The 15,000-nt window shown below is 44.7% G+C and overlaps 2 protein-coding genes across 5 annotated transcripts in view; both read left to right on the plus strand.

Annotated features, from left to right (window-relative positions):
- The window catches only part of LOC310717597 (G-protein coupled receptor 83-like), a 5,374-nt gene extending 4,392 nt beyond the window's left edge, over window positions 1-982 (plus strand). Inside the window, exons 4-5 of one of the 2 annotated variants that reach the window (XR_014530874.1) lie at window positions 51-782; window positions 869-982. Coding sequence is in view for 1 of the 2 variants with exons in the window: in XM_083525866.1 (XP_083381992.1) it covers window positions 51-714 (664 nt within the window). In the remaining variant the exon portion in view is untranslated. Of the gene's footprint in view, window positions 1-50 lie in introns of both variants that reach the window. The other variant, XM_083525866.1, reaches the window with a different exon arrangement.
- Window positions 983-6,689: 5,707 nt separating this feature from the next.
- Window positions 6,690-14,392, plus strand: iws1 (interacts with SUPT6H, CTD assembly factor 1). Of its 3 annotated transcripts, XM_083525745.1 has the most exons (17): window positions 6,694-7,024; window positions 7,111-7,179; window positions 7,668-7,741; window positions 7,812-8,265; window positions 8,424-8,477; window positions 8,829-9,045; window positions 9,866-9,923; window positions 10,006-10,112; window positions 10,278-10,428; window positions 10,869-10,951; window positions 11,061-11,190; window positions 11,297-11,414; window positions 11,584-11,695; window positions 12,035-12,094; window positions 13,045-13,101; window positions 13,231-13,342; window positions 14,045-14,392. In XM_083525745.1, exons 2-17 carry the CDS (start codon window positions 7,143-7,145, stop codon window positions 14,168-14,170), a joined length of 1,950 nt encoding a protein of 649 aa, XP_083381871.1. In that variant the 5' UTR covers window positions 6,694-7,024; window positions 7,111-7,142; the 3' UTR covers window positions 14,171-14,392. The 3 variants fall into 3 exon arrangements, with proteins under 3 accessions (XP_083381872.1, XP_083381871.1, XP_083381873.1); XM_083525746.1 differs by lacking the exon at window positions 12,035-12,094 and having other exon boundaries at window positions 6,690-7,024; window positions 14,045-14,389; XM_083525747.1 differs by lacking the exons at window positions 13,045-13,101; window positions 13,231-13,342; window positions 14,045-14,392 and adding an exon at window positions 12,178-12,388 and having other exon boundaries at window positions 6,695-7,024; window positions 12,035-12,113.
- Window positions 14,393-15,000: the final 608 nt, after the last annotated feature.

The following is a 15,000-nucleotide window of genomic DNA, read 5'->3' on the forward strand; positions in this document are numbered from 1 at the left end:
CTCTCTCTCTCTCTCTCTCTCTCTCTCTCTCTCTCTCTCTCTCTCTGTAGTAAGGACATCATTCGTTCTCTGTGTGTACCGGATTTTCCCGACCCATCTGAACAGTACCATCAGTACCTGGACTTAGCGACCTTCATCCTCCTGTACGTGTTGCCGCTCCTCATCATCACGGCGGCTTACTCGGCTGTGGCGCGTCGGCTGTGGTGCCGTAACGCCATCGGTGATGTCACGAGTGAGCAGTACTTCCTCCAGCGCAGGAAGAGGAAGCGTACCATCAAAATGCTGGTGCTGGTGGTCCTGGTGTTTGCCGTGTGCTGGTTCCCTTTAAACTGCTACGTGGTTCTGCTGTCGAGTCACGCCATCCACTCCAACAATGCCATGTACTTCAGCTTTCACTGGCTGGCCATGAGCTCCACCTGCTACAACCCCTTCATCTACTGCTGGCTCAACCAGAGCTTCAGGGCCGAGCTCACCTACCTACTGAGCATGTGCAGGAAAGGCCGAGCCAGGGGGCGGGGCAGCAGCGGGCGAGGGGAGGAGCCGGACGAGAGGCCTCCACCACTTAACATCTGTCACAGAGCCGCCTGGACAGAAAGCCACGCCTCCTCACAACCGTCTAATCACAAAGAAAGCCACGCCCTTAGGACCACGTCTCTCGGCCAATCAGGGAAGACCGATATACTGTCGGTGGAGCCGATCGTCACCGTCAGCTAAGAATTGTAATCTTTATTGTGTGTTGGAGAAGAGGAATGACCTTCACCCAAACGTTCACACTCACAGCTGTGAGTTCGGTTAGAATCATTCCTCCTGTCATGCCTACTATCACGTCCTTTTCTAATTTGTTTCTGTAAATGTTTTTTTTTCCAAGCTGTATTCATGACCTGTTAATTGCTCCGCCCCCTCGTGTTTGATGTGCATCTGCTTCTCGTCGTGTGATTGATGATGTCACTTCTGAAAGTTTAAATACGGTAAAAGGTTTTAATATTAGATATTAGATTATATTTAATGTTAGAGGTGGCGGCTCTTTAGACACAGCATTTCCATATTAACGACTCGTTCACAGCGACGTGTACTGTGCTAATAAATGTAACTGTAAATGGATAAAAAGCACAACATGTCATTCTTTAAAAAATCAAAATGTTTCACTGCCTACACAAAACACCTGCAGTTAGAGAAGAATAATCGCTGTTCTATCATTTACCACAAATTTACACAATCTGGGTGTAAATATGATCAGCAGTGTGTAAATATGATCAGCCGTGTGGGGTGTAAATATGATCAGCCATGTGGGGTGTAAATATGATCAGCCATGTGGGGTGTAAATATGATCAGCCATGTGGGGTGTAAATATGATCAGCCGTGCGGGGTGTATATATGATCCGCAGGGAGGGGTGTAAATATGATCAGCCGTGTGGGGTGTAAATATGATCAGCTGTGGGGTGTAAATATGATCCACAGGGAGGGGTGTAAATATGATCAGCTGTGCGGGGTGTAAATATGATTAGCAGTGCGGGGTGTAAATATGATCAGCTGTGCGGGGTGTAAATATGATTAGCTGTGTGGGGTGTAAATATGATCAGCCATGTGAGGTGTAAATATGATCAGCCGTGCGGGGTGTATATATGATCCGCAGGGAGGGGTGTGAATATGATCAGCCGTGTGGGGTGTAAATATGATCAGCTGTGGGGTGTAAATATGATCCACAGGGAGGGGTGTAAATATGATCAGCTGTGCGGGGTGTAAATATGATCCACAGGGAGGGGTGTATATATAATCCGCAGGGAAAGGTGTAAATATGATCAGCCGTGTGGGGTGTAAATATGATCAGCAGTGTGGGGTGTAAATATGATCAGCAGTGTGGGGTGTAAATATGATCAGCTGTGTGGGGTGTAAATATGATCAGCTGTGTGGGGTGTAAATATGATCAGCCGTGCGGGGTGTAAATATGATCAGCCGTGTGTAAATATGATCAGCTGTTTGGGGTGTAAATATGATCAGCAGTGTGGGGTGTAAATATGATCAGCCATGTGTAAATATGATCAGCTGTGTGGGGTGTAAATATGATCAGCAGTGTGGGGTGTAAATATGATCAGCAGTGTGCGGTGTAAATATGATCAGCCGTGTGGGGTGTAAATATGATCAGCCGTGTGTAAATATGATCAGCAGTGTGGGGTGTAAATATGATCAGCCGTGTGTAAATATTATCAGCTGTGTGGGGTGTAAATATGATCAGCAGTGTGGGGTGTAAATATGATCAGCCGTGTGTAAATATGATCAGCTGTGTGGGGTGTAAATATGATCAGCAGTGTGGGGTGTAAATATGATCAGCAGTGTGCGGTGTAAATATGATCAGCCGTGTGTAAATATGATCAGCAGTGTGGGGTGTAAATATGATCAGCAGTGTGGGGTGTAAATATGATCAGCCGTGTGTAAATATGATCAGCTGTGTGGGGTGTAAATATGATCAGCAGTGTGGGGTGTAAATATGATCAGCAGTGTGCGGTGTAAATATGATCAGCCGTGTGTAAATATGATCAGCAGTGTGGGGTGTAAATATGATCAGCAGTGTGCGGTGTAAATATGATCAGCCGTGTGTAAATATGATCAGCAGTGTGGGGTGTAAATATGATCAGCAGTGTGGGGTGTAAATATGATCAGCCGTGTGTAAATATGATCAGCTGTGTGGGGTGTAAATATGATCAGCCGTGTGTAAATATGATCAGCTGTGTGGGGTGTAAATATGATCAGCCGTGTAAACGGACACTCAGAACCCGACTGAAGAGTTTTAAATCGGCTGATTGAAATTTACAGCTGTGTGTTTAATCATTTTGTTCAGGGTTCCGTCGGGTTCTGAAGCTTTCTGTGGTTTCAGTTTGATGATGTTTTTTAGTTTCTCTTCACTAATTGGGGAATTTAAAGGGTTTTGGTTTTCTTTAATGGCTGATTTTAGTTGCTCCAGTTTATAGTTTGTGTTTTTGCTCCGAGTTTGTTTCGGATTCTACATGTTTAAGAGTGGAAATGGCGTGTCCACATTTCTCCATCTCAAATTGCCATTTGTTCATGTTCTTTTTTCTTGAGCTTTTTTTTTTTTTTTTACCAGAATTGATTTGTGTTTAGTTCTGAGTGAATGTTTGTTTTGTCTGAGAGTTTCACAGTAAAGAAGTCATGTGATGGTGTTGTTTGTGTCTCTGTGTTTTTGGTTTGATAAATTATTTTCTTAAATGTTGACAGTTTTTATCAATCCAGTTCTTTTCTTTACTGAGTTTAGGTTTTGATGAAGTTCTAGTTTTTATTTTGGCTTTTTCTTCTGTTCTGTTAAAAATTAAATTGATGTGGTGAATTGCCTGATTGACTGCCCTCCCTTCACCCTCTCTCTCTTTTCTTCAACTTCCCATCCTTTTCTTTCTTTCTAACCCTCTCCCTCTCTTCCCCACCTGTTTTTCTCTCTCTCTCTCTCTCTCTCTCTCTCTCTCTCTCTCTCTCTCTCTCTCTCTCTCTCTCTCTCTCTTCTCTCTCTCTTTCTCTCTCTTTGTAAAAACTTTGTAATGGTTTGCAGTTGGTTTTGTTGAAATCTTTGTGGGAGAGAAGAACATTCACAGCTGCAGATGAATCTGAAGAGCAGAACATCATGTCATTTTAGGAAGTGGATCTAATCACAGTTCAGCACTGAACGGGTTTTAAAAGACTTTTATTGTATTTGACGCTTTGGTTAAGGTGTGTGTGTGTGTGTGTGTGTGTGTGTGTGTGTGTGTGTGTGTGTGTGTGTGTGGTCTCGTGTTTAATAAATACTATATAGTATAGTCTTGATTATACATCTGCTGTTAATGATATTTCATGTACAATCACTGGCTGAGGAGTTGCAGTTTTTTCAGGTAAGTAAACTGATGCAGACTTTTACTGCCCCCTACTGTTTATTCTCTACTCCACATCACTGTGTAGATATTCATAGAAACGCTTCATCCCTAAAGTAGGTGATGATGTGATGATGCAAATGACTTTAAGGAAGCTGATGTGTGAAATTCATAATGCATCAGAAGAGGTTTTCAATATATAAACTGTTATTGGACATAAATTACAACAGCCATGAAACAGGAGCTTGTGAGACGAAGGGATCCATCAATTACGTCGTCTCTAAACATCTGTAACTCCTGCACCCCTGGAGGTGACCCCATCATCAAACTGTGCATTGTTTATTTTTATGCTAGTTTCCGATTTGCTAGATTTTAAATGATAATAAACGTGTTCTGTTTCTTTACACTCCACATTTTATAATTAAAAATATTTATTCTGTAAGAAAAAATTATGATGATCATAATCAGAAGTTTATAAAAGCGTAGCAGTGACAAAATACTGGGTGAGAACACTAGAGGAACTCATGGCTGGGTGAGAACACTAGAGGAACACATGGCTGGGTGAGAACACTAGAGGAACTCATGGCTGGGTGAGAACACTAGAGGAACACATGGCTGGGTGAGAACACTAGAGGAACTCATGGCTGGGTGAGAACACTAGAGGAACACATGGCTGGGTGAGAACACTAGAGGAACTCATGGCTGGGTGAGAACACTAGAGGAACACATGGCTGGGTAAGAACACTAGAGGAACACATGGCTGGGTGAGAACACTAGAGGAACACATGGCTGGGTGAGAACACTAGAGGAACACATGGCTGGGTAAGAACACTAGAGGAACACATGGCTGGGTAAGAACACTAGAGGAACACATGGCTGGGTGAGAACACTAGAGGAACACATGGCTGGGTGAGAACACTAGAGGAACACATGGCTGGGTAAGAACACTAGAGGAACACATGGCTGGGTGAGAACACTAGAGGAACACATGGCTGGGTGAGAACACTAGAGGAACTCATGGCTGGGTGAGAACACTAGAGGAACTCATGGCTGGGTGAGAACACTAGAGGAACACATGGCTGGGTGAGAACACTAGAGGAACTCATGGCTGGGTGAGAACACTAGAGGAACACATGGCTGGGTGAGAACACTAGAGGAACACATGGCTGGGTGAGAATACTAGAGGAACTCATGGCTGGGTGAGAACACTAGAGGAACTCATGGCTGGGTGAGAACACTAGAGGAACTCATGGCTGGGTGAGAACACTAGAGGAACACATGGCTGGGTGAGAACACTAGAGGAACACATGGCTGGGTAAGAACACTAGAGGAACTCATGGCTGGGTGAGAACACTAGAGGAACTCATGGCTGGGTAAGAACACTAGAGGAACACATGGCTGGGTGAGAACACTAGAGGAACTCATGGCTGGGTAAGAACACTAGAGGAACACATGGCTGGGTAAGAACACTAGAGGAACACATGGCTGGGTGAGAACACTAGAGGAACTCATGGCTGGGTAAGAACACTAGAGGAACACATGGCTGGGTGAGAACACTAGAGGAACACATGGCTGGGTGAGAACACTAGAGGAACACATGGCTGGGTGAGAACCCTCTCGAGCCGGAGGTCACTGTTGTTTACACCTTTGCTGGTGCTGCCCCCAGCAGGTCAGTTTAGGGTATTGTTTAAATGATAATCATGGTCTCAGACACCTTTTGGTTCGAGATGGTCCTTGATGGCCTGCTGCCTCAAAAACTGATTAAATTGAGACTCTGATTAAGATTGATATAACTACAATTCTTTGTCAAACTAATATTTTTTTTTTTTTTATGTAAGCCGTTTTCCGTTGGTGGAATCCGGGTTGAGGCAGACTGTAATTCTTACAATTTTCAGAAGAACATCAAGGTTGTGTACGAGAATGTTCCTCCGAGAAGACGATGTGAAGTCTGCGTCCTTGAGTTTCTATAGGCTGTTATGTCATTAAAAGTGTCGTGATAACAAGTTTAACAATAAGAGACAAGTGTCCTAAATAAAGCTTTCGCTCCTCGGTTCCTCAGGAGAAAAGCGAGGCAGCAATGAGCTTTTATTCTCTGTGAGTCTAAAATGTGTCCCTGAGGAGAAAAAAAAACATCTTTCATTAAAAAATGTCCTAATTGTATAATGACCTTCTCAGTGTGAACATCACCTTCACAAAACAAACACTGAACTGAAAGAGATGAAGCTTCAGTATGAGTCATTCCACCTTTTATTATATCTCATTACTCACAGTTCAGTCTTACATGAGCAGTGTAATGTCTCAGGTTTCTCAGGTCAACTTCAACACTCACCCTTTTAGTTTTAGTTTGTTAATCTATTTATTTTTATCTGTTTAGGATTTTTTTGTCTCAGACTTTACCATATTTTTGTTTATTAGATTAAAATGCCGTTTGAACATTCACTTAAAAAGCAGAAATATCAGGACACATCACCTTTTATATGTAAATTGTTCCCCAAAATTATTTAAATGATTCTTATTTAATTAAGGAATTTGCCAACACAATAGAATATTCCACAAAACATAATCAAAATAAAATAAACATTATATATATATATATATATATATATATATATATATATATATATATATATATATATATATAAATATATATATATATAAAAAACAAAAAAACAAAACCCAAAAGAAAATAATAATTTGTCCATACTGTACATCACATCTAAGGTTTGTGTGAAACCACCAGCGCGCACACGCACGCGCGCCACACACGCGCACACGCCTCTCCATCGTTCAGTCCTGCAATGTTTTCCTGCACACTTTAGAGTACTGCGCGTAGGCGGTCGTGTGACGTCATCTTTACGCGACCCAACAGGATCTACGAGCACGCATGCGCACAGAAGAGGTCGCGCTACCTTTTCTTAGTGGCAAAACAGTAGCTAATAGCGGAGCTAGCTAAAAAAAAAATCCGGATTTAAGTTCGCTTTATCCGGATTACTGTGTTAATGTACATCTTGTACTAGAGTTATAAATATTTCGATGTATCAGGTAGATTTATCTAAAAAATGATTTTATAACCAGGGAATCTGACTGTGGTGTCTGTGCAGGGCAGGCTAACAACATCGGCTAGCATTAGCATCATTAGCAGGAAGAGGCCACACCGGCTCGCTTTTTCTTCGGTGAGAGAAAATCGGGTTTATTCTTGTTTATTTACTCAACCCACGTGACCTGTGTGTGATATATATGCTGTGTGTTTATGTGGTAGAGGTGAGGAACAGTCCCGGCAGGAGCACACACATGGACGGAGAGGAGGATTTTTCAGGGAATCACTCAGGTGAGTTATGCTAAGCTAATCTCTGTCTTCTGCTGGTTCTTAGTTTTAGATAAAATGTGACTAGACCTGAGAGGAAAAGTGGGTTTAACTCATACATCTGATCATCATCTATAATCAGACCATTGCTTGTAGACTGTAATGGTGGTTCACTGCTTGAACACACACACACACTTCCTGAACATGGTCCTTCATCAGGAGGTGTGTTCGAGCACGTGCACAATCACAATAAACTGTTTTTAGACCTGTATAGGACCAGATATAAACAATCTCACTAGGTCTGGTTGTTCATTTGTTGTTTTTGTGAGGTGAAATGATAAGTTTGAAAGGGTTTTCAGTAAAGCCGGACCTGTTATTGTTCTTTTGTCTGTCAGAAATAGAGATCCATCACTGTTTTGTGTGTTTGATCTTATAGATCACTAATCAGAGCTTTTATAGATCAGTTGCTTTACATTGTGTGTTTGTGTGTGTGTGTGTGTGTGTGTGTGTAGATGATGGTAGTGGCACTCCTGTGCAGGACGAACACGCCACAGCCTCAGACGCTGAGGAATCTCATCACTCCGAGGTTAGAAACTTTCCTCACTCTGACCTTTTAACTTTATGCTGTTTCCTGACGTCTTTTTTGCGATTGGCAGGACGAGGGCAGCGACAGAGAAGGTCCCGCCTCCAGTCCGGCGGCTCCTGCGGAAGATAGCGAATCAGAACACGAGGACCGGAAGGGAGGAGGAGCCAACAGTGGCGACGACGATGATGATGGCAGTAATGGAGGCTCTCGTAAGCGGAAAGGAAGCACATCGGAAACGGAGTATCAGCACAAAGAGCAGGACAGCGAATCAGAACACGATGAGCCGCAGAAGGGGCGAGGCCATGACTCGGACGAATCGGGTGATGAGAAAGTGAAACAGAGAGATTCAGATGAGGACGAGGACGAGAGGAGGAAAGATGACAGAGAGGGGGGGGGAGCTGTGATGCGGTCCGACAGTGAGGACGAGGAGGACAGGAAGCCGAAAGATGAAGCAGGAAGTGAGCAAGAGGAAGGACGAGCTCAGGGCATCCGATCCGACAGTGACGATGATGAGGAGCTGCCTGGTAAGCTCACCTGAGAGAAGATTTTTTTCTCCCACCCCCTGTGTGATGTGGAGGACCTGGGATTTGGGGTGGAATGTGAAAGAATCTGGAATAAAGCGGTTTAATGTGGAGGTGTGTGTGTCTAGTTAACGCTGAGTGTGGACTTTCTGTTCTTTTAGTGAAGAGGAAGAAAGCGATTCTCTCCGACAGCGAGGATGAGGAGCAACCAAAAGGTGAACTTCAGCTCTGAGTGTCAGGAACATAATCACTGTCTGTCTCTCCTTTTCACTGTCTGCCTCTCTTTATCTTTCCCTCTCTCTCTCTCTCTCTCTCCCTCCCTCCCTCTCTCTCTCTCTCCCTCCCTCCCTCTCTCTCTCTCGCTCTCCCTCCCTCTCTCTCTCTCTCTCTCTCACTCACTCACTCTTTCTTCCTCGCTTCTCTCTCGCTCATTTCTTTCTTTATTTCTGTTTCTATTTCCTCCTCCTCTCCTTACTTACCCCTCCCCCCTCTCTCTCTTCCTATCATTCTTTCTTGCTCTGTCTCTCTTTTTCCCCCTCCTCACTCTCTCTTGTTTCTCTGAACAGTGGTGAAGAAGAGGAGGGCCATGTCGGATGATGATGATGAAGACTCCGGTAGTGATCAAGGCTCCGAGGCTCCTGATAAAACGGTCGTCGCCAAACTCCGGGAGCTCGGTTCAGACAGCGAGGATGAGGAGGAGAGCAGGACGAAGATGGACACGGGGAAAAAAGATGAGAAGACGCTGTTCGGCAGCGACAGTGACTCAGAAAACGACGTGGAAGAGTGAGGGGAAATTTACTTAATTGCTCTTTACGCATCATCTCTTCATCAGAGTGTGGTTTGAAGTGGGTGTGGCCTCTGTGGAAGGGACAGAAAGTGGGTGTGGCTTCTGTTTCATGCGCTATGGGGAGTGGGTACGCTCTGTTTTAGGTGTATGGGGAGTGGGTGTGGCTTTTTTCTAAGACTTATGGGGGAGTGAGTTTTGCTTCTGTTTAAGGCTTGTGGGAGTGGCCTCTGTCTAATTTGCATGGAGAGTGGGTGTGGCTTCTGTCCAAGACTTACAGAGAGTGGGTGTGGCCTCTGCCTACTGTGCATGGACAATGGGTGTGGCTTCGGTTTATAGCACACGGGGTGGATGTGGCTTCTCCCCCCCCCTGCCTCACTCTCCCTCTGTCTCACTCCCCCCTATTCCTGTCTCACTCTTACCCCCCAGTCTCTCTTACCCCCCTTGTCTCTCTCTCTCCACTCTCTCCCTGTAGGAAAGCATTCCCCTTCAGTTGTATTTCCATGCTTTACCACTAGGGGGAGATTAGATAAGTTACCTCTGTGACATCACAGTGCACCGTTCTCCAACAAGAGCCTAAAAGGCCAGAACATTGAGCAGCAGTCGTCATTCAACATCGCACAACTTACTGAACAGCAGCTTGTATATAAAAAACTAGAATCACACCACACACACGATCAAATCCTAAACCCAGTAAAGTTTGTGTTCTGAATCCATTAATGTGTTTTTACTGACACGCTCTGGCGAGTACAATCTCCTGATCAGCGCACACCTGATGTCTCTCGGCTCACTCTCCCCTGTTTCACTCTGCCCCTGTAGGAAAATGATAGCGGACATCTTTGGAGAGTCAGGTGATGAGAATGAAGAGGAGTTTACGGTGAGACTCTCCCTGATCTCTCTGTAACATATACAGATGTGTAAGTGAGTCTTACACTCTGTGTGTGTGTGTGTGAGAACAGGGCTTTAACCAGGAGGAGTTGGAGGGGGAGAAGCAGCAGGCTGCAGGACAGAAGGCATCAGTGGACGACTCGGATTCAGACGATGATGTGGAGAGAGGAGGGAAAGAGTGAGTGACTTTCTGTTTACCTGCCCTGCTGGACGAGCGTAAACACCTGTCTAACCTTTTACTGAAACATCTGCACTGACGGACATGTTGACTTGAATCTAAAGTGTACGCAGGGTTTATTTAGACTGTTAACGCTCCTTTTTGTGTGTGTGTGTGTGTGTCCAGTTTGTCCTTCATGTCTGATTTCGACATCATGTTAGCAAAAAGGAAAGCCCAGAGCGGGAAGCGCAGACGGCACAGAGACGGGGGAACGTTTATCAGTGACGCCGATGACGTCGTCAGTGCCATGATCACCAAGATGAACGAAGCTGCTGAGGTGTGTGTGATTATATAACGTTTGTGTGTAAATTAATACTTAGTTACTTAATTACCAAGTCAAGTCGTCTTTGTCACTTCACCCATATATAGTGCAGTGAAACGAAACGACGTGCTCCAGCAAACAACATACAGTGACACAGAAGTACACAAAACTCTAAACTAACAACACAAAGTGCACATGTCCAACATTTAGTAATCAAGGGAGGGGAGTGGAAGAGGGGAATAAAAAAAAAAAAAAGACGAGACACAGGAAAAACAGTAACACTGTAGCACCAACCAGAACAGTAGGTTGTGCAAGGAGGATTGTGTATATACAGTATGAAGGTTGTGTAAACACATGCAGATGCAGCAGTGTCTGTACTCATGTTCTTCTGTAATAATTAGAATATTAATTTAGATGATTGTATAATGTGTGTGTGTGTGTGTGTGTGTGTTTAGGAGGATCGGACCCTGAACAGTCAGAAGAAGCCGGCTCTGAAAAAACTGATGCTGCTGCCCACTGTCGTCATGCATCTAAAAAAGTAAGCAGTTCCTGCAGCCTACTGCTGTGTGTGTGTGTGTGTGTGTGTGTGCGCGTGCGCGTGCGTTGTCTTGTCAATCTCAATCTGTGTGTGTGTGTGTGTGACTCAGGCAGGATCTGAAGGAGACGTTTATAGACAGTGGTGTGATGATGGCGATTAAAGAATGGATCAGTCCTCTTCCTGATAAGAGTCTTCCAGCTCTGAAGATCAGAGAAGAGCTGCTGAAGATCCTGCAGGAGGTGTGATACCATATCATCTCACACACACAAACAGATCAGTGATGTGTACAAGCACATATGTATACTTGTGTATTACATGCATATAAAAGTGTGTGTGTCTGTGTAGTTGCCCAGTGTAAGTCAGGAGACACTGAAGATGAGTGGAATTGGCCGAGCCGTCATGTTCCTTTACAAACACCCCAAAGAATCACGACCCAACAAAGACCTCGCTCTCAAACTCATCAGTACGTATACACACACACACACACACACACACACACACACACACACACAAACACTTGTACAGAATGTATTAATTCCTTAGCATACAGACAGCCACAGAGGAGATGAACTGTGTGTGTGTGTGTGTGTGTGTGTGTGTGTGTGTGTGTGTGTGTGTGTGTGTGTGTGTAGATGAATGGTCTCGGCCCATCTTTGGTCTGTCGTCTAATTATAAATGCATGACGAGAGAGGAAAGACAGCAGAGAGACCTCGATCAGCAGATAGCCCCCCGCAGGAGACTCAGGTACACACACACACACACACACACACACACACACACCTGTTCATTCCTCTATTTTATATATTTATTAATCCTCTTGAGTTTGAGTTTCTGATTCATTTCGCTCTGTATTTCTTTCCTCTCACACACACACACACACACACACACACACACACACACTTGTTTTATATTTTTAATTATCCTCTTGAGTGTGAGTTTCTTATTCATTTCACTCTGTGTATTTCTTTCCTTTCATACACACATACATACACACACTCACACACACCAACACTCACACACACCAACACACACACACATACACACACACACACACACACACACACACACACATATATATATAAGAGAGCCTCAGAAGGTTGCGAGGGAGAAGGAGGAGCCTGATGTCTTTGGGCCCCAACTCAGGTTTCGAGTTTGTGTGTGTGTGTGTGTGTGTGTGTGTGAGAGAGAGAGAGAGAGAGAGAGAGAGAGAGAGAGAGAGAGAGAGAGAGAGAGAGAGAATGTGCATGTGTAAACGAAATGCACCTCAGTGTCTTTTTTTCTGAAGACGTGTGTGTCTGTGTGTTTAATGACTATGATCAACTCCCCTTTCAGAAATAATTTCCGGCTGGTGATTGGTCAGTTCAATTAGTTTTAATATATATTTAATAAAAAAACGACTCTGGAATGTTCTCAGAACACTGAGTGCAGTAAATCTGATAAATGCACAGGATGTAGTTCTTTATTTCGCAGGTCCAACTGTAGTTTGACTACAAATAAGACCAACACACAACAACCAATCAGCTTTCTGTTATTAGTGTAAATCTCACCCTGATTGTGGCATTTAGGGCTCGGTTAAGGCCAGTCACTAACAGCGTGTGTGTGTGTGTGTGTGTGTGTGTGTGTGTGTGTGTGTTTTGATGTGATATAGGTCTTGCATTTAATTCTTAATGGTCTTAAAAAGTCTTAAACTTGACTTTGTAAAACCTGCAGAAACCTGTTACACACACGTCAGCGTAGATCTTTAAGTGTTCGTGTAGGGGCGTGGCCATGCTGGTTTGCAAGGTCACATGATCATTATACGTTTTGAATCTAAGCCATGTCTGTGCAGGAAGTCACCTGTGTGTGTGTGTGTGTGTGTGTGTGTGTGTGTGTGTGTGTGTGTGACTGACGCATGACTCTGCTCTGATTGTGATTACTGACACATTGACCTTTAACCTGTAACCCTGAAGTCCTGAATCACTTCGTTGAAGCTGTGTGTGTTTAATGCATCATGACGGACACAGCTGTGTGAACCTCTCACACACTTTAGATTAATGATGTGAACGTTTGTGTGTGTGTGTGTGTGTGTGTGTGTGTGTGTGTGATGTCTCCAGCTCAGGAGGGCAGACTCCTCGCCGGGATCTGGAGAAAGTGTTAACAGGAGAGGAGAAGTGAGTATAATGTGAACACACACACACACACACACACACACACACACAAATATTTGTTCAGTACAGCGTATATGTATTAAATTATATTACTGGATAAAGATAAACACCACCCCCCCTCCCCCCACACAGAGCGTTGCGACCGGGTGACCCCGGGTTCTGCGCGAGGGCCCGTGTGCCGATGCCCTCTAATAAAGACTACGTGGTTCGACCCAAATGGAACGTTGAGTCGGATTCAAACCGGGTAAGTAGGAGGGGCAAAGTGGGTGGTGGGTAAACATTTTAGTTGAGGGTGGGACCTCTGGAGGCAAACAGGTAAAGTGGGAGTGGCTAAATTGTTTCCATACTGTTTTCTTGTTCAGTTTTCTAAAATAAAAATAAAGAATTTGTACATATATTTTTTTAAAATCTACTAAACACTAATCCTCTTAAAATACTCCACGATTTAGTTTTTAATCGTTTCCCAAAAGTCCGCAGTGAAAAGTGTGAAAACGTTCACGTCCCCGTTTTGTGCACAAGCAGACACTAAGACGCTTCGACCCACGTTTCCGTCTGCCGTTTGTTTACTTTCCGGCTTTTTGAAACGTTGCGGCGATGACTGAAAAAAGTCATCATTTTTGAAAGCCTCTGTTTTCACACACAGTCCTGAAATATTTGACATTAGGGAGATGTTTACGTAACGAATGGAAGGAGTCTCCAGTGTCAGTGTGAAGGAGTAGGAGGACTAGGAGTTTGCACTTTTTTGTGGTTTCTCAGAAACATGATGAACTGCGTTTGTTTGAGGGATTAAAGACGGGCTGGTGAGGGAGCGCGTGTTTGTAGATGTTCTACAGGAAGTGAGTGGTTTCAGTAGAAGGTAAACGTTAGTGTAAGTGGAGCTATAGTGATGATTGGAGGCTCTGGAGGATGCAGACTCTTTGATGGGACGCTGTGGTGTGATTGTTAGAGAGGGTGTAAGAAAGCCATCAGTCTTCTGGAGAAACACAAGCGGCGTTTTCTGGAACAGAGGAAGCAGCTGCGTGTTCGGGGAGCAGTGAAGATCAGCGTGGAGGGAAACCACATGCCCCTGTAAACTCAGCCCCGGGCCTGCAGGGGGCAGTAAGTGCTGCATGAACAATGTGTGCAGTGTGGCAGAGGAAAATCACACTCACTAACGCTCTGAGCACGAGACGTGAGGAGTTTTGAGCTTCTGCCTTCTCCATTTTTAGAAACATCTCCAAGATCTATGCTAGTGTCCTGCTGATTAACTCTGTGTGTGTGTGTGTGTGTGTGTTCAGGGGAGTGTATGTATCTGCATGCACTGTGTGTGTATTAATGTGTGTGTTTTTGGGTGTGTGTATTAATGTGTGTTTTCGGGTGAGTGTGTGTCTTTATTAAGAAGTATGTGTGTGTGTGTGTGTGTGTGTGTGTGTGTGTGTGTGTTTGGGGGGCTGTGTGTGTGTGTGTGTGTGTGTGTGTGTGTTTGGGGGGCTGTGTGTGTGTGTGTGTGTGTGTGTGTGTGTGTGTTTGGGGGGCTGTGTGTGTGTGTGTGTGTGTGTGTGTGTGTGTGTTTGGGGGGCTGTGTGTGTGTGTGTGTGTGTGTGTGTGTGTGTGTGTGTTTGGGGGGCTGTGTGTGTGTTTGGGGGGCTGTGTGTGTGTTTGGGGGGCTGTGTGTGTGTTTGGGGGGCTGTGTGTGTGTGTGTGTGTTTGGGGGGCTGTGTGTGTTTGGGGGGCTGTGTGTGTTTGGGGGGCTGTGTGTGTTTGGGGGGCTGTGTGTGTTTGGGGGGCTGTGTGTGTGTGTGTGTGTGTGTGTGTTTGGGGGGCTGTGTGTGTGTGTGTGTGTGTGTTTGGGGGGCTGTGTGTGTGTGTGTGTGTTTGGGGGGCTGTGTGTGTGTGTGTGTGTGTGTGTGTTTGGGGGGCTGT

Source organism: Silurus aristotelis (genome assembly GCF_946808225.1).
Source record: "Silurus aristotelis genome assembly, chromosome: 22".
In the NCBI taxonomy this organism is placed as follows: Eukaryota; Metazoa; Chordata; class Actinopteri; order Siluriformes; family Siluridae; genus Silurus; species Silurus aristotelis.